General features: G+C 32.1%; 1 protein-coding gene across 1 annotated transcript in view; it reads right to left on the reverse strand.

The window, feature by feature from the left end:
• Parp1 (Poly-(ADP-ribose) polymerase) overlaps positions 1–21,672 on the reverse strand; it is a 103,613-nt gene extending 81,941 nt beyond the window's left edge. Inside the window, exons 1-3 of the mRNA XM_075356070.1 lie at positions 21,331–21,672; positions 14,128–14,269; positions 6,654–6,826 (exon numbers count right to left, since the gene is read on the reverse strand). Of these exons, the coding sequence (XP_075212185.1) occupies positions 6,654–6,826; positions 14,128–14,269; positions 21,331–21,453 (438 nt within the window). The 5' untranslated portion in view covers positions 21,454–21,672. The remainder of the gene's footprint in view (positions 1–6,653; positions 6,827–14,127; positions 14,270–21,330) is intronic.
• Between the last annotated feature and the right edge of the window lie 3,034 nt (positions 21,673–24,706).

Here is a 24,706-nt window from a genome sequence, read left to right on the forward strand (position 1 = left end):
CGGAGAACATCAAACGAGTAAGGGAAGCCATTGTCAGAAGTCCACGCAGCTCTATTCAGAGCGGCAATTATTCTATTTAGAGGCATTCAGCAGCGCTTCAAATGAGCACAAGTACGGTAAGACCAATCCTGCATACAGACCTGCATTTCCATCCTTACAAGATAGCCGTCGTGCAGCAGTTAAACGAGCAAGATTTCACGTAGCGATTACAATTTTGTCGACAAATGCTTACCACTTTTGAAGAAAATGAAAATTTGTTATTGTGAATGAGTGACAAAGCCCATATTTATCTGAATGGCTTCATCAACAAACAGAATTGCTGGTATTGGGGAGAAAGAAACCCGCAGCAGCTTCACGAGAGACCACTTCATAGCCCAAAGGTGACTGTCCGGTGTGCAATAGGAAAAGTTGGTGTTATTGGACCATATTTTTTTGAAGAAAATGACGCTGCCATAACTGTAACAGCTGATCGTTACATTGTGATGTTGAATACGTTTTTCATCCCTGAGTTACAAAACTGGGGAATCGATTTTCAAAATGTGTTATTCCAGCAGGATGGAGCTACAGCGCACACAGCGAGGGCAATGATGGCTGTTCTCCGTAACTTGTTTCCGGGACGGATCGTTTCCAGATTCGGCGATATTCCTTGGACCCCTCGGTCCCCTGACTTGAGTAGTTGTGATTTTTTTCTGTGGGGGTTTCTGAAATCGCGTGTGTATGGCAATAAACCGCGTACATTGGAGGGCCTAAAGATTGCAATTCGTCATCACGTCACTCAGATTGATGTAGACATGCTGCAAAGAATTGAGGCCAGTTACCGTGAAAGGCTACAACAATGTATTGCCCAAAATGGACATCACTTGCTGGACATAATTTTTCGTTCATGAGTAAGTAACAAATGCTTTGATTTAACAAGTGTTTCAGTACCAATAAAACTTTTTTAAAGTAAATATTCAATTTTTTATGATTATTTTAAAAACATCCGGTTCCCGTGAATGACCCTGTATATATATATTTTTTTGCTTATGTTTTCACAACATTAACTATTTTTTCTATTAAAGCATTTTTTTTTGGCAATTTTTTCTTCTATTTTATAATTAGTGAACTTGGTCTCATTTTCCCGTGATACTTCTTTTGCATGATGAAGTAAAACCCTGTGTAATCCATGTTTGCTTTTTACTAATCTTATTTTCTAGAACAAAAATTGAGTAGCTCTGTAGAGACAAAATCACAGGATAATGGTCCATTATGCATGATTCCATGATATAGGTTTCATGACTCGACTTATGACTTTTAGTTTATGTTTTTATGACTTTTAGTCATAGTAATCAAGCATTTATATAATATTATGTCTTTCAGTTCTATTAACCCTTGATCTTTACATATGATCACTCTTTTGTTCTCATGTTCAATTTTTGAGTTTCTGTTACTTATTTACTCTAATTATAAAGTTAACATACTGGTAATGCAATTTTTTTAAGTTTACTGGAACGTGGGTGTAGTGTATTCCTAAATTTGTGTCTGTATGATTTGAGTTATACCATTATTTTCACATCATGTCTAATACCGATTCAGCTGATAGTGCACAATTATTGATATCCCTTCTAAAAAAAGAATGTGAAAAAACATATAATTTTAAATGCTTAAAAAAGCGAATTACAGAATAATCCAATAGTGTTGATTTCAGATGTTGTTAATAAAACTGCTAACACAAGTGGAAGTTGTGCTTTTCAGTGTACAACATGATTTGCAAGTAAAAATCTACTATAATGAATTACGGATTCCTAAGAAAACTAAACCCCATAGGTCAATTAAAGAAAAAGTTGACAATTTCGATAAAAATGCGATTCATAAAAAAGTACACAAATTTTATTTTTGAAACGAACTGCCTACAATAGACAAAGTATTATGAGTTGTAAATGATGATAACGATCTACCATTTCCAAAGAACAATTTTTTAAAAATTGTTTGAGTATGAATTTTAAATATGAAAAACAAGGCCAGGAAAGTGCCTTAATTGAAAGGGACGATATCATTATATGGCGAAGACATAACCTTACTGAAATAAAGAGAATGAGGCAAGAAGGGCATAGAATATAATATTACATGGATGAAAGGTCAAACGAAGGCTACACAAAAAATTTTGTTTGAAACGATAAAGTTGTGGAATCATAAAAAAAAAAGCATTTTAGTGTGGCTTATCAACCGGGTAAAGGTAGGCAGGCATCTCATAATTATGCATATCAGCAGTGATACCAAGTTTGTCAATGATGGTCCCTGGATTTTTAAATCTAAATCTACAGGAAACTATCATAATGAGATGAACAGCATTTTTGAGAAATGGTTCAGCAATACCTCTTCTGGAAGACAGTTCAGTTACTGACTTAGATAATACCCCTATCATTCATGTAAAAAGGAAAAAATTCCAGTCCTGTCTTAGAAAAAGAATATCAAAATGTAGCTTGGCTCAAAAGAAGTTTTTTTGAAGAGGATGAACTTTAAAGTCCAATTATTGCAAAGGGTTTCACGTATGAAAAGTACTTTAATGTGTATAAAACGCATGAGTTAACAAGATCCAGTGGCAAAACCATGCTTCAATTACCTTCCAATCATTGGGTACTCAACCCAACTGAGTTAATTTGGGAACAAATCAAAAGATACATGGCATCAAAAAATACTACTTTTAAAATATCTAATGGTTAAAAATATATGCTTAAAAGCCATTGATAAAACGGGCCAGCAGCAATGGAAAAAGTGTATAAAACATGTAACAGATACTGTTTAACCAAATTATTGGGAACTGAATATACCAGGAAAAAAAATAGAGTTAGTCTCTCATTGAATCTCTTAATACTGACATCACTATGAATCTCTCAATCAGATGATGAAAACTGAATTGAATTTATTATTTGTTTATTATCATAGAAATTTAATCCAAAATATTAGTGAACTTTTACTGTTAGTGGGTAATTGAAAATTTCATAACTCTTAAAAAACTCAAGGAAACTACAAAAAAATAAACAATTTTAATGAATAAAATACTCATGGGTTATCAGATATGGCAAACAAAGTAAGAGATATTTACTGATCATTTAACATGTCTAAATTTATTTAAATTTAAAATATATGTATAATTTTTATAAAATATAATAGGGTGTGGTTACTGAATATTAACGTCAGGTAGTTTCTTTTATTCACATCAAGATTTACAGGAGATGATTGTGAATCAGACAACTGAACACACACATACGCACAGTTTACTTCAACTTGATAAGCTAATTGAATGAAGTATAGGTATTAAGTTACACAAACAAATTTTGTTGAATTTTTGCATAAAAACACCTTGAATATAAGAATTATGTCTGGTTACATATCACTGTAGTGGCGTTTTGACGAGGGCATTATAGAACGAGCAAACGACACTGTCGGTGGGATGCGGTTGCACTGCCAAAGGGCATGGGACACCTTGCAGCTGTGAGGTGTAGTGGCATCTCGACGAGACGGTCTATTGTGGTGAATGTCACATAGGACTCTGCGATGGAGCTGAGTGGGAGTAGGCGATCAATCCGCCTCTCCCTGGTAGACCAGACCCCAAAGTCTGTAATTAACCTAAGTCAAGGGTATATTTAAAGCGCAAGCTGAGTTCACTAAGGGAACTAGGACTAAATTTTGTTGTTGCGATCAACATGTTTGGTGGTATGTTGTGTTATTTACCTGAAATTACGAGACGTTCATGAAATTGGCTCATAACAAGTAGAACTAGGCACGGGGTTCCACAAGCTCGGTTAGCTAGTTCAGAGGGAGATGATGTAGGACATTCAAGATGTCCAGATGAGGCCTACAGTGAAGGCAATAAGCTAAGTTATTAAATCACTGATGCAAATGTCTACTGAGGCATTTGCATTGGTGGCATCCCTATGAAGCCAGGCTTATTTCTGAGATGTAAAAAGTCAGAGGGCGATAGACAACTCCCATTAAAGCCCAACAGGGCAAGGAATGGGGGGATGGCAGCAACCAGAACGTCAAAAGGCGGTTGTCTTCCCCTACGGGGTTGGGATCGTTACATATCACTTGAAATTGTAAATAACAGTAAAATCTTGGAAAAAAAATAGAATCATCAAAATCATTCCATTTCATGAAGAGAAAGTCCCAAACTTACAAAACACAATGATTTATTTTATGACCACATAGATCACTTTAGTCAGTCCATTATCCAAGTCTGTTCGGGCCTTGCGATTCTCCCAGTACTTTTTTATACGTTCTGGTTTTCATGACCTTTCTGGTGTTGAAAATGATCATGTTGTGAGTTTCATTCTTGTGAATAAGAAGCGTGTTTTTTTGTCCTTGATTTTTTCTTTTAATTTTACCTTGTCTGTGGTGTCTTCTACGGCCAATTTCCTTCAGATCCTCTCTTTTTTCTCTGATCCATCTCCATCCTATCTTGGTGCTTTTTGAATCAAGATTGTACTGAACCAGCTGTTTCAGAAGTTTTGAATCTTGCATTTTCATGATGTGTCCAAGAATCCTAGTCTCCTCTTATGCATGGTATCAGTGATAGGTTCTAACTCTTTGAACTAACTTTGTTTGGCATGACCCACCACTGCTCATATTTCTGGTACTTTTCTATATGCAAGTTCTTCCAATTTTCTGGAGTCTTTCAGTCTTTGATTGTTCATTCAGATGGAAGAGTGTTTCTGCTACAGATGTGGCTTCCGGACTTATAACTGTATTGTAATGTCTTGTGTGGTTTGTTTAAGGTTTTTGACTAGGTCTTTGAGTTTAATCTAGATTGTTGCTGTTAGGTAATTTTCATTCTTGATTAGTTGGGTAGGTCTATTTTCTTTTTGTTTTACAGACTTGGTTTTATTGCTTCCTTTGGGAAGTGAATTTAATTTTAATTTTGATTACATAGTGATCTGAGCCTGTGTCCACTCCTTAGAAGGCTTTATGTCGTAGATCTCTTTGTGGTGTTTGTCCGTGAAAACATGATCTAGTTGCCATTTCCATTAGTGTAGTCAGGGTGTTACCAGGTTGAGTTTTTGAGGTTTCCTCTTGAATTATGTGGATTTCAAGATTAGGATGTGGTGGTTTCTGCAGAGATCAATGAGTCTGTTCGTTTTCGTTTCTTCTCTTTTGAACAAGCCATTTTTCAAAGATATCATGGTATCTTCTTTCTATGCTTAGTTGAGCATTGAAGTCTCCAATTAGTTAACATGATTTTTGGGGATGTTATTTATGACCTCATCAAGTAGGACTTGATGAGATCACCAGAACTTTTCTTTCTAAGTCTTTTGGAAATTTGTTTTTATTATTATTAGGGGCGTGGGCATTTATTATTATTATTATTACGTAGATTTTATTAGATGCTTTTAGGATGAGTATTGAGATTCTTGGGGATTATTATTTGAATTTTTATACAGAGCTTATTATTTTGAGGCTTACCAAAAGCCTGTTACAAAATGTGAGACACTTTTCATCACTCTCTTCCCATGTACACCTTTGTAGAGCCTGCATCCTTGATATTCCAAGGCATCATGGTTGGTGTCTCTTACTATCTACAGTCACATTATAAGAACTTTGTGTTGGTCTATTAGATTGGTTATTATTTTAGTTTACCAGTCTAATCTGCATGAGTGAGTTTACATTGCGTGTGGACATTCTTAGTAATTTTCTTTGGTTTTATTTTGTATTCTTATGTTCATGTGTGCAGTGTTAGGGCATTCCAACGCTTCCGATCACATGTTATCTTCTAAGCGGTAGCCTACAGTATCAGAGTCCTCCCTTCTCTGAACTCCTACTCTGGCATTGCTTGGATTAGTTGGTGGAATAATCCTTAAAGACCTTTCATGATTGACTATAAATGGGTCCCACTTGTGGTGGGACTAGGTGCTGAATTACAACTCTAAAATGTGGCCTTGTGAGGTGATAGTGGGGTATGACTTGATAAGATGAAGTTTGAAGTTTATTTAGATTCAGTTCAACAAACTAATTTCTCCTATTTGTTCTGAATAAATATAGGCGCACCTCATGGAGGCTCCTTCTTAGTTATTATTAGGTGCCTTGTTAAGTTGTTATTTTGGAGAAAAGTTAAAAAATCTGATCCTAACATTACCTCCATTTTCTTCTTTTATTATAGTCAGTTACAAATAATAACAGTATTTTAGTAACAGCAATAATCTCAGTTTTTTTGGATTTAAAATAAAACATGTAGAATCAGATCTTGAAGATTCTTTTTCTAAAATGTTGTACATGGTGTATTCTAATTATTATCTTGATACCAACAAATGAGATTTATTACAATTTCAGAATAACTTTTAATTGTTACTTAACTACAATCTTTAAAAATATTTTCATTTATAATAAAAAATAATTATGTAATTCTTGTGTCAATTAAATGCTCTCAACAACTAGAGCAACGTTTGATTAGAAGGAGACTAAGTAGCCAGTACTTCAGCCACTAGTGTGGTTTTTTTTTTATAACTCCGTTAGGTAGAAAAACAATTCTCTGACAAGCACACAGGGTCCTATTAAATACTCCATTAAAAAAGAAAAAAATGGTTGTCATACTAACTGACCCAATTCCCATGATAATAATCATGGCTCCTGAAGAATAATTAGAAAAATTCAGAGAAAACACAACATAAAAAAAATACCTTCACTATCTTCTCATGACATCCCCTACATGCAGCTCTGCTGCTAACTGCATACTCAATCTTGTAATCCAATTGTAACTTTTTATTACCATCAGCTTTTCTTGCAGCTCTTTTCTTGGAGCCTTTTTTTACATCACCATTGGTAGATGATGATGCTCCTGAAGCACGTTCATCTGAAACAGAAAATTGACATAATTTGTATGTAATCTTAAGATTAAATATGTCTTATGAATAAGACCACAATGACATGTACCTAACAATGCCTGACCAGGATTCGAACCCATATTTCTATCTGCTGAATTCAAAAATCACCATAAAAATGACCGATTAGCTCTTGCTTTGTAGATATTATGACATGTCATTTTGTACCTGATCTACATTTTTAGTTTGGGTAATTTTGTTTTTGGAGTTGTCATATCTGTTAAATGACATAACATAATGTTCTCAAACTTTTTGCAGGTTATAAACATTATTACTGCTGCTGTGATTGAGTTTCATATTGTGTTGTAATTAGGGCAGAATTTCTGGTTTTCAAGTGCTTTTGAAGTTAAAAATTTGTTAAATCAAAATGCCACAAAAATGTGTAAATTTAGTGAATAGTTTTTGTTACATATGTGGTGTAATAACATTCTCATCACAGAAACACAATCTGACACCTCTTGTGAAGATTGCCTATCAGCATTATTTTGGTATGAAGGTAGGGGACCAGGATAAGTCATGGGCTTCACAATTAAGAACATATTGTATGTATTGGAACATATTATGTTCTAATTAAGTTATACTACGAAAGTGGCTGAAAAATAAAATTGATCTATGGCTTTCGCTGTGACTATGGTTTGGTGGGAACCTACAAACCATACAGATAACTGCTATTTCTGCTTGACTCTACCTATAAAGTCAATGAAAATAAGAGGAACAGCTCAATACCCTAATCTTCCATCTGCTATTTGACCTGTTCCACATTCAGATAGTTTATCAGTTCCTAATCCAGTCCAAAATGATGAAGTTGAAGTAGGAAATGAAGAGTGTAGAGGAAGAAGAACCCAACAAGCTTTCCACATACCATGACTTTTTTTGGCAAAAAAAGATGATAAACCGCACAGACTGTGTCAAGTGGAATTGAGTGATCTCATTCGAGACCTTGATTTGTCAAAGAAGAAGGTAGAACTTCTAGGGTCAAGACTACAGCTATGGAATCTTCAACATGATGTCAGGGTCTCACAGTACAGACATCGTCATAGGAATCTATTTTCTTTTTTTGAGAAGAAAAACAATGCTTGTGGATTACTGCTGGTCTGTGTGTAGGGATGCTCCAGAGCTCACTTACAAGAGGAAAGCCAAAAGACAATCTCATGAAGCCGCCACATGATTCTCTGCAGACCCAACCAACTGCCAGGCATTCTTCCATCAATTAAGAACTCTTAAAATGTAACTGTCATTAACAAAATGTCAAATGGACTTTCTATGTTGTTGGTATATGTAATTAAAACGTATCTTTTTCTCTTAGTCCATTAAAATAAAATACTTCCACTTGTATATCATAGAAACTAGAGCTAATAAAAGGTTTTCTTTGTTTTTACACCCAAAATGGGTGTAAGATTTGACTCCTGAAGTGAAAGTAACATTCAGAAACAATTCCTTGTTGGGCAGTGTTAGGTATAAATAAATTAATTTTTTTGAAAAACATACTAATATTTTCTTACTGCTTGAAAAAGTAAAACTTGTTTTACAAATATTCAAAGGAAGAAATTAATTTAAACCTATGCAAAATGATTACATCATATGATAGCCCCACCTTGGCATAATAACCAGTAATTTCTTAATCTGAAATAAATATAACTTAAAATTTACACTTTATCAATTAATGAAAAATTATGAGCTCATGTTTCAAAAATACAATATAAAGAATTTGTAGTCTTAGAAAAAAAGAAGAAAATGCAGTATAGGAATTAATAAAGTAATAGGAAATAAACACAATTATGCAGATAAAATAGCAGAAATTAAAGCCAGACGATTACAACTGTTTAGACATACACTGTGTTGATGAAAGAAAGGAAGGTGAAAACAGTATTAAAAGGGAGATTACAAGGAATCAAATCATTGGGAAAAAGATTAAAATTACAAAGATTGAATAAAGTTTAAAAGTATTTTAAGAAATCGGTTGAAAAAAATAATGGCACAAGATCAAAGAAAGGGTAAAGGCTTGCAAGGCTTGAATGGTCATATAAGTAAAAAATGAAAAATTTTAAAGTTGTATAACAATCAAAATATTAGGAGATAATACTATTATAAAGATTATTATTACTATAAAAATATATTAAGTATAAAGAAACATTGTCTAAAACAAAATGGATCATAAAAAATAAGATTAATAAAAAAAATATATACATATATAAATATGCATACACAGATTTTTCAACATGATTATTACAATGGTTCTTCGGAAGCTTGGATTGTTTTTAGAATTCTAATTTTCATCCTTTCCTTTACTGCGCAAAGTCACTGTCTTTCGGCTTATATTGCCCAGCATAAAATGTTATTTACGCACATCAAAAAAAGTATGATACACAAAAAAATAAAACATAAAAAAAAATGTCAACCAACGCAATTCTAGGTGTAAGTTTATATTCAACCACTTATCATTAAACAGAGTCTTTTTAGATGCCATTTAAAAGCATTAATTACCTAAAATACAAAAAAAAGATTCATGGTGGTTTGAGAAAAATTCCAAGAAAACAATTGAAAACCTTTAACTTTTTCAATGGTAAGATTCTGTTAAAATTTCACCAGTGAAAAAATTAACAGTAATTTGGAATATTCCTCCTTTAATATAAAAGAATAATTAGGGAATGTAAGTAAGAACAGGACATATTAATGGCTGCTTGATGCACATAGTTGCAATGTGCTGGGTGATGGGGTTGTCACTTCACGATGCCGGGAAAGTATATCAAATATATTTTGGCATTACCTAAAAAATATTTTATTAATAACATAATCTTAATTCGATAACAAAAATTCAATTCTCTGACATTTTTTATAATTTTTCCTGACTTTTCCGACTAAGTTTATATTTCCAGACTTTTATTGACTTTTCCTGCCTGAGGGAACCACATAGAAAAATTATGATACCAGAATTGTTGCTCTGAATTTTCTTCATGCAGAATGTGAAATCATGATAACATAATTTTATTGACATACATTAATATATGTGGTAATAGTATAATTTTAAAAGGCATACTAGCATTGAAAATACTATTTTTAATACAAAACTGCACTAACAAAAATTTTTGTCTCTAAAATTCAAGTATGCAAGTGTACATCAAGTATACTTGAAGGCACTAGTATGAAATGATAATCATACTGGTTGTATGTGACTCAGGATGAGAAACAAGACACTTCTCAAAATCACTTTTATCATTCTTATCAATAGAGACCAGATTATATGCATTTGCATATTAAGCCCATTCTCACTGGTTATTGCATTTTTTCCTTAAAATCTAGTGATGATGCATATTTTCGCTATATTTACAATATTTTTTGGTAGGGTACCTACCAAAACAAATGAAGTCATACATTGTAGCCGGCCAAACCTATTAGACGCACGTTTCTTAAGGCACACTTAGCAGCTACGCGTCTGTTGTTTTGGTAGGATAATATTACTATGAGTCCAAGTAAAACACAAACTCATGCAAGACAAGGACCGACTATACCTTTCTGTGTCGCACATGCCTACTGCGGTACTCTCCCACTGGGCAATTAAATTACACATTTTATTGTTGGTGTTCATTGCATCAGTTTAGTTTTTTATTTGTTTGTGTAAAGTTTAATGTGTACCATGCCTCCCGAAAAAAGAAGTGTCTCTTCATGGACAGCTGACTATCATGGAATATTTACATATGACGGAAATTTTTTATATTATTGAGTTTACGAGAAAAATATTTCGTGCACAAAATGTTTCAAATAGACTAGCATGTCAAGACAAGCCTTCATATCACAGAATTACAAAAGAAAGTCCCACGACAACAACTTGTAACAGCAGCAAGTAGCAGTGATTTCACTTCCAAAGGTAAACAAAAAAACCACTTTAGCATGGATTTACGTGAAGCATTGCTTACAAGTAATATTCCTCTTCACAAACTTACAAATCCTACCTTCAAAGATTTTCTGCGAAAATATTGCTTGAATCAAAATATACCACATGAATCAACACTGCGTAAAAATTACATTCTTACAATTTACCTGCATGTTCTGGAAGAAACACGCAATGAACTTAAGGACAGCATTATTTGGATTTCAGCTGACGAAACTACCGATATTTGTGGCAGTTTCATTCCGAGTTTAATTGTTGGTACATTAAAACTAGAGCCTTCTTCTTCCTACTTCCTATTTGGTGGCCTGCAAACACCTTGAAAAGACAATCATTCTGCAATCGCCAGATTCATGAATGAGGGTATTAAAAAAATATTTCCGGAATCTTCTGCAGATGAGAGACTGTTTATATTTCTCTCAGATGCTGCTCCCTATACAATCAAGGCAGCTACAGCTCTCCAAGTACTTTATTCGAATTTGATTCATGTGACGTGCTCTGCTCACAGAGTACATCGACTCATTGAAGAAGTATGATCCATGTGTACGATCCACGTCTGGGAATGTAAATAAACTGGTTTCATCAACAAAGAAAGTGTTTCTTAAGACACCTGCTTGCAATAAAGCCTATAAAGAAAAACTGCCAAATGTGCCTTTACCTCCTAAACTAGTGGTAACTCGATGGGGAACGTGGATTGAAACTGTGCTGTTTTACAATGAACATTTGAGGCCATCAAAGGTGTAGTAAATGACTTCAATAGTGCAGAGACTATGGCAGTTTGTCAGTCCAAGGAAGCATTTAATGATTCTAGTATATAAAAAAAAAGCATAGCTGTGATTCATTTAATGAATAAAATCCGCCAAATGAACTCTGCATTGCCAGAGGTATTCCCGTGTAATCTTAAAGAAAAATTTGAAAACATTTTGAACAATAACCCAGGTTTTGAACCTGTGTGTTAAATTGATGGTTTTATTAATGGGACGGGTGAACTTTTGCCAGAAACAATAAGTGCTAACATAACTCCCAAATTCAAATTCTGCCCAGTTACCTCAGTGGATGTGGAGTGATCCTTTTCCACTTATAAAAATATTTTGACTGATCAAAGACACAATCTTACTACCGAACATTTCGAACAGTACCTGATTGTTTATGTTTATGAAAATAACAAAAAGTTAAATAATTGTTAATTATAAAATTTATCCATATGTTATTCAACTACTTACTAACCGTATGCTGATTTTGAAATAAAAGACTAAAAATTACTTCTTTTTTTTTTTTTTATTATTTAAACTTGCATATTTGACACTTTTCATATTTGAGATGCATATTTTAAGCATTTTTTATAAATATTTCAAGTTTTTTATGTTGCATATAATCCGATCTCTACTTATCAATAATATCAATCAGGCTTACAGTGGAAATGAAAAGTAATTTCCCATTACCTCCAGTGACCTAAATACACAGCTGCATGGCAACATACCAAATTTAGTTTCACAAGTGTATCTTCTTTATTCCATTCATCAACAGGACTGTGATTAGGGTCTTATTTGTTATACAATAGCAAATTTTGTGATAACTTAAATGTTCACAGAACTGTTATCAATTTTGAGAATAGAATAAACAATATGTTATGAATAAACAGTATGCTATTCTATTTTTAAAAATGAAAAAAATTGATTATTTATAAATTAATTTGAAATATAAATGAACAGAAATTTTAATTAGTACTTATTAGGAAACCAATCTACTAAATTACATCAATTATTCTGGTAACCAAAAAGAGTAATGTTCAGCAGAATTTGATAAAAAACAAACCTTGCCTCTTGTACTTCTATTCCCAAAAAAAAATTTACAAGATCGATTCAGTATTCTTTGAGCATAAACAATAGTACAACAGTACCATTAAAAAACAAATAATAAAGTAAAGTGAAATGATCAGTCAAAAATTATATGAATTACAAGTGGTGGTTAAATAAACAGTAAGACAGTCTGATTGCATGAAGAAAATCAATTATTCTTAAAGAAACCGTGATTAAGTGTTACAAATGCTAAATATATCACAGTCATAAAAAAACTGCCACATAAAGTAAAGCATGGAATTCAAGTGTACCTTTATGTCCAACAATAAGCGACACTGTATCCACTAAGTAGGGTAAGAAAAGTATAACTGCTATTAAGAAAATATTTAATTATTCTTAATACTCAAAAGACTGTCATAAAAACACAATTTTTAACTTTAAAAAAAAAATATATTATAAAAAGTTTAGATTAGTATCATACTTATGGGATATTGGGATACACAGAGATGGGCTGTAAACAGTATCTGTCCCCAATGACAGCAAAAGATGATGTATAGACAGAATGCAATATAGAATCATTAATTTTTTAATAAAGTATATTTTAAGTTAGTATCATGGCACAAACTTCTTCAATGTTGCAGAGCTAAAAATCACTCAAACTTGGATTTAGAGGAAACAGGAGTGTGACAATCAGTTTCTAAAATTTAATCAACAAAAGCTGGAACTAAGATACAAATAAAATATATAAAAAAAGGATACTAAAAAAAGACAAAAAATTTCCACTGAAAGGGAGGTTGAAGTATTTATTTAAAATTACATAAACTTCTTACAAATTTTTTTGGGGTTTAATTATATATATTTTTTTAGGTAATAATCAAGTCTAATTTTTTTTTAAGTTGGCATCATACAACTTACTTGAGTTTTTTTGAGTTGTATGATGCCAACTTAAAAAAAATATTAGACTTGATTATTACCTAAAAAAACCATAGCAGACAGTTCTGAGTTCTGATGTTTACACAAAATCCCTGAGGACAGAGGCACAAATTGAAGTAACAGTCAGCATGTTAAAATGTATTAATTTAAATATTCAGTAAGCAAAATGAGGAAAGATTGTTTTGCTTCAGTTAGATAAGAAATTAAAAATCTCTAAACAATTTACAGACATACCTTAAATTTCTGTTGAACATTCGAATATGAATATCACTGCTTTTTACTTTATAATATTATCCAAATCATAGAATTCACTTAACAGTTAAATTTAAGGAAAAATATATTGATAAAAAAATTATTTCAACTGGTCCAACAGTTCCTCTGTTTTAAGCGAATACAAACATACTAACACATGGACACTATTATTTACATATAACAATTATCTCACAATTAGGAAGGGAAAGTGAGATAATTAGATTATTATATATCCAACATTACTCAAATAGAAGTAATATTTCAACCTAAGGAATTTTTCAAATCTGTTTAGTATTTTCTCAGATTACCAAACAATATCTACCTCCTCATAACAAACAGCATACACATATTATTTATTATATACCTGATATAAATAAAACAATAAAATGAATGCTGAGCTCACCAACTTGTTTCCTGATTTTTTCTTGATCCTCGAATTTTAGTTCTTCAAAATGAGCAATATTACTAACACTTTTTGGATTCTGTTTACCAAAGAAGCACATGAAATGGAACCATAATGGCATCTTGCCATCAAATGATGGTGACTGAAATAAAAAATAAATAAATCAAATATTATTCACACAAATCTTCGACTTGAGTTTTGTCATTTACAACACCATATTCCAATCGGATGTAAATCATGAATGTGGTAACACATTATCAAAAATTTCCCATCACAACAAAGAAAAAATTAGGTATAGGAACTGAAGATGTTTTAGTCATAGTGTTGGCACACATGAAGAAAATCTATACACTATATGCTGTAATTAAATGACAACCCATTTGGCACACTTGTTTACAAGTAATGTAACTTGTTCTTTATCAGGGTTAAAATTAATCTAGAAATAAGATACACTGACCACTTGCAACCATACAAAATGCCACCACAAATCTGGTGCCTCATCCACAAATAAAAATGTCCAAAATGTCAAACATCAGACCATGTGAAATTACAAAATCCTAAACCAATGACTAATTTTCATCTTACCAGGTACATTATTTTTGTTATAAAAAAACATTACAGGGTTTATTAATAGCAGATCAGATAAAACTATGTAGGTTCAAAATGTAATTAGTAATTTTGTAAGGTAAAACAAAAACCTGCAAGTTGTCTTAATTTTTAAAGACAGTCTGATAGTCAAGACTATCTTAAAAATTAAAGACAACTTGCAGGCAGAGGAGAGAAAAATGCCCAAATTATAAGTTTTGCTACTATAAAGTAGTGTTTTAAAAATTTAAAGGGGTTTTTAAAAACTATTACAATACATTTCAAGGTGAAAATACAAAAACTTCATTGACGTCTTAGCTAGCTTTCACCTTATCACACAGATTCTTCAGATGATCAGTGGAAAGACTGAACCAAATTTTGAAAAATCCTTTTTTTATATTGAAAGCGTATTTAGAATGTAATTTTTATGTGTCCGTATATTAAATTACTCAACTATGTCTATCTAGCCTTTGCATCGTTATATGTAAAGGCTGGCTGGTTACAAGCTGTAAATTCCTTGTTCTGCTGTTCACAAGTGGCTTCATTTACTTACAACTCCTTCATTACATTAAACCAAATGATTACTGCCTATAATATCAGTTTGCTGCAAAGGTAATGCAATGTCAGAAACAATCCCAATTATTTTGACATATTGTTATTTAATGATGAGGCAACTTTCATACTAGCAGGAAAGTTAACAGACGCAATTGTTGAATTTGGGGTAGTAAAAACTCCCATGCAGTAATCGAAAATGAAAAGGACACATCAAAAGTCAATGTTTGGTTAGGATTCACAAAATTGGCGTCATTGGCCAATTTTTTTTTCATGAAGCCCACTCTGACAGGACACACATACCTCAACATGCTTGAGAACTTTGTTGTTCCTCAGATTCCTGCAGGCTTCAATTTCCAACAAGATGGTGCTCCACAACTTTCACTGAGATGTTACCATGTCCTTGAATAATACTTTCCCCAAATGTTGGATTGAACAAGGAGGTCCAACTGCACGGCCACCTGGATCTTCAGATATCACTCCTTTCAACTTTTTTTTGCCTGGAGATTTATTAAAAGTTAAATATACAAAAAAAAAAAGTTTGAGATCTGAACATTTTAAAACAGAATTGTTGAAGCTGTTGGTCTAATAACGTCACAGGTACTCCTAAACACTGGCAAAAGTTAGATTGTCGTTTAGATGTCTGCCAAGCTACAAAAGGTACACACACTGAACTTGACTAACCAACATTAAAACTTTGTAAGTAGCAGTGTTTATTAAAAAAAAATTATTAAATTATATTAACTGGATCTCATAATATAAGCTGCTACTTTTAGATACCTTTAGTCCAAACACTATATAGTTTTAGCATCAACTATGGTGATTTGCTTTGTTATTTTATTTGCAATGTAAATTATGTTTTAGGTTTCTAAGAAGGAATGTAATTTTGTTTAATATGAGTAAAACGTTTGAAAGGTGGCCTATATGGGAAAAAATCTGCAACATTTTTAAGAACAAAAGCTTCATATCCGAAATAAAATTGAGTCTTCAATCTAAAGCAGAAATAGATATACAAAACAACACTTTTATCAGACAAAGGAAACAGCACTTCTGTATAAATGCAGAACTCCATAATAGAATAGATGACTTCATTATTACAAAAACATGAATTAAAATACGATCCTACAAACATCAAAACACACTAAAACAACTCATCAACACATTTAAACACAATTTCACTGAAAAACAAATGCAAATATAAAACAAATTAAATCTTTTATACTTTCAAAATTTCATAAAGAATATACTAATCCATCCATAATAACTTCACAAACATTCTAATACATAAACTTGCATAAAACTGAGACAAATTGATCAAACATCATAAATGCCTTGATACAATATAACAATAAAAAATTACATAAATGTAGAAAACAAAATCAGAAATGTTTAATCTCATTTAATGTCATAATTGACCTGATATAAAAATAATCTCTACTTTTTATCTTTAAAGTACCACAACAACCTTCTTTTCTGAAAATATTAGTAATCTTGTTCGGTTAATGTATGTAGTGTTATTCAAATTTTGTGCATGATGTTAATGATTTCAGTGTTAATGGTCATAGTCTATTTTATGCAACAAACTTTAGAAAGTGGGGGTAGATAGCAATTTAACTATGCCAAATGTTTTATTGTATTGGGTTCTTATATGTAGTTGTCAACTGGCAAATAAAAATAAATGTTTTATTAATACACTTTTATTTAAAATGTATAAAGTTACATACACACTAAACGGGGAAAAATAATATCATTCAAATTTAATAGAAACAAAATATTAAATTATTTTCTACACAAAATTCATCTATACTAATGAAAACTACCTACGAAATGACTTTCTTTAGGAAAATTATCTAGGTTCATGAAAACAAGGGATTAAATCATTTTCTTTACAAAATTATGTATGTTAATGGAAGATTTTTAATAATTTTCTTTGCATTATTAATCTACTATTTAAAAAAGAAAATCTATATTGTCAAGTATTCGTAGTTTGACAAGGATATTGAGAGGTAGCACATGTAAAGATTTCTTGCAAATATAGATTATTACTCATAAATAATTTATCAGGTAAGAATATAAATTCAAATTAAATAAAAAATTAATTTAATAACAGATTTAATTATAAATACCAAAATACAATTCCGATATAATAACAACTTTGTAATAAACTAATAGAAATTAATATTGAATTAACATTAAAATAACATAAAAAAATCTACAAGTCATACAATTCACTTCATGAATGAATAGAATGTCATGTTCATCCCTGTTCACAAATAACTCACTGAAAAGCTTCTTGTTTTCAAACAGTCTAAAATGGAATACTCGTGATGCAGTCTTCACTAGTTTGCTACCAACTACTTATTCCAAATACTCCTGCACGTCATGATTGTTTTTATTGAACACTGGACTGAACTCGAACTTATAACGTCCTCTGCTGATCAACAGCAGTATTTATATCTTCAGACCTACAGTAACTAGTACCTGACCCCTCCTTTTGATTGTTCAAGTGTAATAATTCCATTGCTCGCATCTTCTTCACCTTTCTTTGATTCCTTTGCTATTTCTTCAAGATTCTTCTTTCTTAATTTTCTCTCTTTCTGGAAGCTTTTCTACACATTATAATATAATTATTATAAAAAAAAGCTAATAAAAAGGAAAAAATATAATTACAAGTAATAAAAGCATAGGGCACCCTTAATGATAACAGATAAATAACTATTAAATTTATATCTAACATTTGGTTTTATTTATACTTATCCAACAGTAATTCTGACCATTTCAAAAATCTTATTACATAATGTTTGGCCACTCCAATGTATCCAATAGTTTTCATTTGGTTGATTAAAAAACATTCCGGCAGACCTTTCATAAACTTTTAAACTTTTGTAAATATACTCTTTATGAAAGCAAAGAAATATTAAACATAAAGTCAAGAAATGTTCACTGAGTTCAAAGAAACTTCATTGAGTTTATCATGATGAATGAAAAAACTCTTACTTCTGCTTACTTACAATTTACCCCAATATTCCAACTTAATTTGTTAATTTAAGTAAAAAATGATGAAATTTACTTCAATATTCCAATTTAATTTGCTCGATTTATACATCTTTTTCAAAATATGTAATTTCAAATATGGAAATTTAATCAAACAATAATTTTCATGAGTATTTTTTCTAATGAATAAATAAAATATTCAGCAAAACAGTAAAATTAACATAAAAAGGTATGAACCTAAGCAGGTGTTATTTTATGTAAATACTGCTGATTTTAAACATATTAATGAAAATGGCTTTTACTTTTGGAAATGTGATCCAATCATTAGGTTTGGTTATTTGGGCGCCAAATCTAACAGTATTATTGTTGAAATGAAATCGTAGATAACTATTGTAAAGAAAACTACAGCACAGATATAAGAACACACATAGAAAGAAAACCTAATATACAGAAAGTAGTACAAGGATGCTGATTGCCTCTATAATATTGTTGCGCGATCGAGTTACAAATGTAAGAACTACTTGTAAGTACAATCTATTACTCTAAAAACATATACAATAAAATAAATAATAATAATAACAATAAATAAATGTAACATACAAAATAATAATTCAAATAAAAAGACAATATTTATTTAATGATAGTTGAATTATAAATATCAAAACACGGTCCAATATACGAAAACTTTATAATAACTGACAGAAACCAAAATTACATTAAAAACAAGATAATAATAGAAAAGTCTAAAGTTTATACAGTCCACTTTCTGCAAGAATAATTACTTACTGTTTATAGTAGAACTATCCAACACTTTTTGAATGAACAGAATGCTATAACTTTCATTACTGTTTGCAATAACTCAGCAAACAACTTCCTGTATTCAACAGCTGTCTACACCATACTCATGATGTATACTTTGCAAGTTGTTACCACACACTTACTGATACAGCTGTTATCACAAATGCACCGAACATGGCCTTGCAGAACAACTGACACTTTCTGCTGCTCCCTAATAGTATTTATATCTCCTGGCCTGCAGAACCAGTGCCCGACTCGTCTCTTTGATTGCTTAAGTGTAATAATTCTCTTTGTCCACACCATTACATTTTTCTTTAAGTTCTTTTCTGGTCCGGTAACCCTTCTGGTCAAAAAGAGCTTTTGGAGGTGCCTATTCTCAGAAAAGAATCCTTTTTGGTTCCTTCTAGATTCTTTTCATTATTATTTTCTCTTTCTTTCTTCTTAATTGGAAGAAATACATTCATTACCTTGATCGGTTAAAGTGGTCCTGTTACAATATATAAGAAAAACCAACAAAGGATTTACAAATTAACCTCCTATATTTAAACTTCACATCTGGATCCTATCACAACCAGAAAGACTTATCTGGCTGTCTATTATATCTGCTTTAAGGTGCCATGAACTTGCCTTTCCATGGTCTTCAATTCAGCTACACAACCAACAACCAAAACTTCATAACAAAAGCAGGGCATACAGCTACGAATATTCATGTAACATTTTACAAATGTAAGAGAAGGATAGGATTATGTTCATATTTGAACATAGAATACACAAACACATGAAAATGTGCTTGTGTGACAGTAGATTTGAGTGACAAAATTCTCATTACAGAAGCTTATGTTCTAATTATAATGTCATATTATAATCCTCTCTCTACTTATTAATACATTTTTCATTTTGCTGGAAAACAATTTCTAGACTGCAGGGATAATTAATGTAGCATTAGAACTAGACTTAGTGTAACTTAGATTATAGGATTATTCTAGAATTTGAAAGGCTAAAGGCATCTACCACTCAATCATATATAAAAAAAAACTTCACCAACCTGGTTGAAATCAAGCACTAAGAAAAATCATAATCCAACACTTTTGATAATCAAACTTCTCAAAACACACAACACTGATAAATTAAATGAGACACAATTCAGGTCCAATACATTTTTTTACCATATCCTAAATATGTCTCAACTCAAAAAAAAATCTACCAGTAAAATGAGTTAAACTACTGCCAAAGTCAGTTAGGAGGATTGCACATGTAATGGAAAATATTATGAGAAAGGTAAAAAAATACATGTATATTAGTAAATTTTATTTGCTTTTTTGTCAAAAATAATTATTTTTCCAAATAAATATGCCTAAATATTTTTTAAAAATTTTATTTAATAACTTTCAAATTGCAGTTTGGGAAACAATTTTTATGAACAATTCTACAACAGGGATTATTATAGAATGTTTCTGAGACCAATTAAGAAATTGGCAATTTGGAAACCCCTAACAAAAACTGATAGTGACACATTGGCCAACAAATTAATGATGCAATTTTTGTTTACAGTAACAAAATCTGTCTTTTATATACAGGTGATTTTATTAAACCAATGACATTTTTTATTATTAATTAATTATTGTCATACAAGAGAAAATATCATAATGTATTTTATTACTAAATTCAATCACACATTTTTAAAGGATTTTTATGGATAGTAATTCAAGATTAGAAATCTTATGTTTAGAAATTACGTATGACAAAGGGAAGACGTTATGAAACTTCGATCATACTAATTAAATTAACTGCATGATTATCTAACACTGTTTCAGGCAACAACTTCCAAGTGAATGTTTACAAAATAATCATTGTAATAATTAGCTGATGGTAGAAGTTACTTATCACAAACTCAATTGTTTTTAAACATTTCAAAATATTCTTAGCTATAGGCATTAACAAAGTTTGTATAGTTTATCTAAGATAAATTATAAATATATATTATAATGCTAACACTATAACATTCAAACCGGCGTGACTGCAAAGTTACTCAGTATATAATTCGAGTTCCCTTCCTCAGAAATACAGTATACAAAAAATAAACTCAGTTACCAGACAAGAATATATACATCAAAAGCAAATACTTTTGCTGGATACTAAATATCAACGATTAGCTACCAATGCCATACTCCAAACCGCTTAAATTTCTAGTTGCCGAAAGTTAAGAAATGAAAACAATAATGCAGTTAGGTTACGTCAACGTTGTTATGACACATATTAAAGAAAATAACTTACTTGTACTAATACTGCGAGCCGCAGAGTACCTTTCTCGATGTTACCCTTGCATCCACGGCAAGATGCTCTACCACTTTTGGCATATTCTGCCCTGTACGGTAAATCATCCCCTTCATCTGCCATATTTTAAAAATTATTGGAAATTAACGAACTATTAGACAGAAAAAAATACCAAACAAAATAATTAACAGTAAACAAACTCGATCATTAATCACTACTTTTCACGTAAAATTACATTTAAATCAACAACAATTTAACCAAATTATAATCAACAGGAACTAACAGGAACGACAGGAATTGCCGCGAAACGACAGGTTAACACTGTTAACATTACCAACCTCAATCTCCACGAAATTGAGTTACTGTAATAGTTTTAATAAATGCACATCAGAAAAAAAGTTTTTCCCTGATACACAAATTTCATGTATATTTCATACACGTAAAATATATGTATTTTATGAATTTAGTTGCGCAGAAATTTTTAATTTAATAAACTCAATTGTTTGTATCTTCAAATACTACAGACAAAATTTAAAAAAAAATCATTTAGAATATAAAAAATTTTCTATTATCAGCTAAAAAGATTAGTAAAAACGACACAAATCTGTGTACTGAACATAAATTAACCTCATGACATAAATTAACTAAGACCAATGTAGCAACATTAGTCATAAAATTCATTCAACGTTCACTAATTGGACGTATTATATTCATATTTATGACCATATTCATATTTATAATATGATCAGAGCGTTCTCTGATTTTTTTTATGTTAGTAATTTTTCTGAATAAGAAAAAAATTACTAATATCAAGAACGATATTTCCTTTGTGTACAATCCTCATTAAAACACCACAAACCACTATCTGCTTTGTTCATTCGCTGGAATTATTTAAAATTTACTTTCAATAAGAACTCACCTAATCTCCATATGATTTCAGGCTTGGCTGTGAAGTATTTTCTCTTTAGATAACAAATTTGAAATTATTATCCAATCAAAAGTGTTCAAAATTTACAACAATCACATCCAGACCAACATTTTTATTTAATCCTGGAACCCTACACTTATTTTCTAAGAACACCAACCCTACACTGAGGTAGTGGGTGCCCCAAGAATAAAAATACTGATTTACATATTAGAAACCAATATTTATTGAAGTAAATATAAAAACTAGTTGGTTTGGTTTGGTTAAAGTTACTTAAAAGTTATTTTACATTTGACTTTAACATTTTATAGAAAAGAAACAATAATATTGAAAAATTTACATTTTTTGACAAACTTTTGCCTTACTTAGTAAGGTTTTTTTTTACTAATTTTCATCCCAACAATTGGCACAAACTGATATGGTATGATTTTGACATACAAATGTCTTACACTCAGCACACTTAGTTGTTTTCATGTACTTGGTTTACAAACAGATGCAGAAACTTCTGGCCCTCCATTTATCTGCTTGTGACTGGCTGCATTGGCATTTGAACCTCAAGTCGTTTTGCTATTGCGAGGCAGATTCCTGTTCGAAGTGTAGGCATTTTTAATCGGTGAACCTACCAAGGTCTCAGGTCTTCTGCAAGGGTAAACATAAATTCCAATCTGGGCTCTGGAGTTTGTATAGCCATAAATATATTGTCCTTTTAGAAAGATAGATTATGTATGCATTCAGACAAGCACTGCTCAGCATCTCGTAAAAATGACCATCTTTTTTTCTTCCTGCTACAAGAGTACTGAGCAGACATTTGGTCCAATAAATCAACTACACTTTTAGTCTGATTGTAGAAGTGGTACACAGCTCTGACCAGTACAGATGTATTTTACTAAACTCTCTTCTAAAAATTTTAATTTGTGGTTCTGGTATTGTTTTTGAGTCACTGAACTAATAAGTATGTTTAATAGATTGTGTATGAGGTGGAAGAGTATGTTTGTAATATAAAGAACATTAAAGAAAGAAGTGCAATTGTACATTCTATCCCATGTGTGGAAATTATGTTATTTACAACTTTTGACTGTTAAAAGGAATGTCAGGCTCCAAAACTGTATTGAGTGGTTTAAGACGAATGGGTGAGAGAGTAAAAACTACTACTCCGGCACTGGTTCTAAGATTACTGTCTGAGGTCATTTCAACTCCAGAGGTCTCTAAACCAAAGGTGATGTTGATTGATAAAACAATTGATGCTACCTTGGCTGCCTTCAAAGGTGAGCTGGTGAAGATGTTGGATGCTAGGGGGTGAGGTCTGCAAATTGTCAACCTAAAGGAAAACCCAAAAGGTATTAGAATTGTGGAATACTTTGGTCTCCTTGAGTGCATCCAAAGTGCTGTAAGACTGAGTATTTTCGGTAATTTTCAAGCTGTTGGTTGAGTGAGTACCCTCCAGCAGTTTTGGGCTTTCTCGAGTTTAGACTGTGATTACAGTTAGTACAACTTGTGTTTAGACTTGTCCAATCTGAATTTTGTGAAAATAAAAAGGTGCTATTTATTCGACCTGTACCTGCCTCATTGCAGCTTAAAGGTGGTAATGACTACTGTCGTCAGCCCTTGTTACAGCAAGGGAATACTCCCTAGTCCTGTTTGCATTCTTCATAGAATGAGGGCTGTAATCCATGGTTATTTTATAATCTATCCAGAAGCGGCCAAGAGGTACAAAGTGGCAGGGAATACAGAAGGTCCCCAGCTTTTCGTGGCTTGCTGTGAGCAGTAGTCATATTTGTGGGCTTGCCCAGAGTGTTTTGGTAGGAGGAAGACAGCAAACAATGTCCTTGCAGTGAAGGTAACCCACCGGGTTGGTCTAGTGGTTAACGCCTCTTCCCAAATCAGCTGATTTGGAAGTCGAGAGTTACAGCGTTCAAGTCCTAGTAAAGCCAGTAATTTTTACACGGATTTGAATATCGTGGATACCGGTGTTCTTTGGTGGTTGGGTTTCAATTAACCACACATCTCAGGAATGGTCGAACTAAGAATGTACAAGACTACACTTTATTTAAACTCATACATATCATCCTCATTCATCTGAAGAATTATCTGAACGGTAGTTACCGGAGGCTAAACAGGAAAAAAAGAGAGAAAAGAGAGAGGGTAGTGAAGGTAGGGTACCTCTGGCCACGAGGCAGAAGAGGAGAGAGGAAATTTCCCCGTTCTCCTCAAGAGTCAGACGACGAATTCTCCGAGATGGATATAGGGACATCCACCGGGGCAGAAAGAGGCGACCTAGTGGTCGAATAGTTTCGTGCGGCTAAGGGTAGACCTGACAGTTCTACCCAGATTCTTCTTGCGGCTCAGCAGGGCTTGGATAACCCTTGGACTTCGTAGAAGAGCCCGTAGCGTCAGTGCAGGGGTGAGGAGCAGGATATTGCCTAGACTTAGGCATGTGAAGGGAGTTCCTTC

This window comes from Lycorma delicatula, chromosome 2 (genome assembly GCF_047948215.1).
Source record: "Lycorma delicatula isolate Av1 chromosome 2, ASM4794821v1, whole genome shotgun sequence".
Lineage (NCBI taxonomy): Eukaryota > Metazoa > Arthropoda > Insecta > Hemiptera > Fulgoridae > Lycorma > Lycorma delicatula.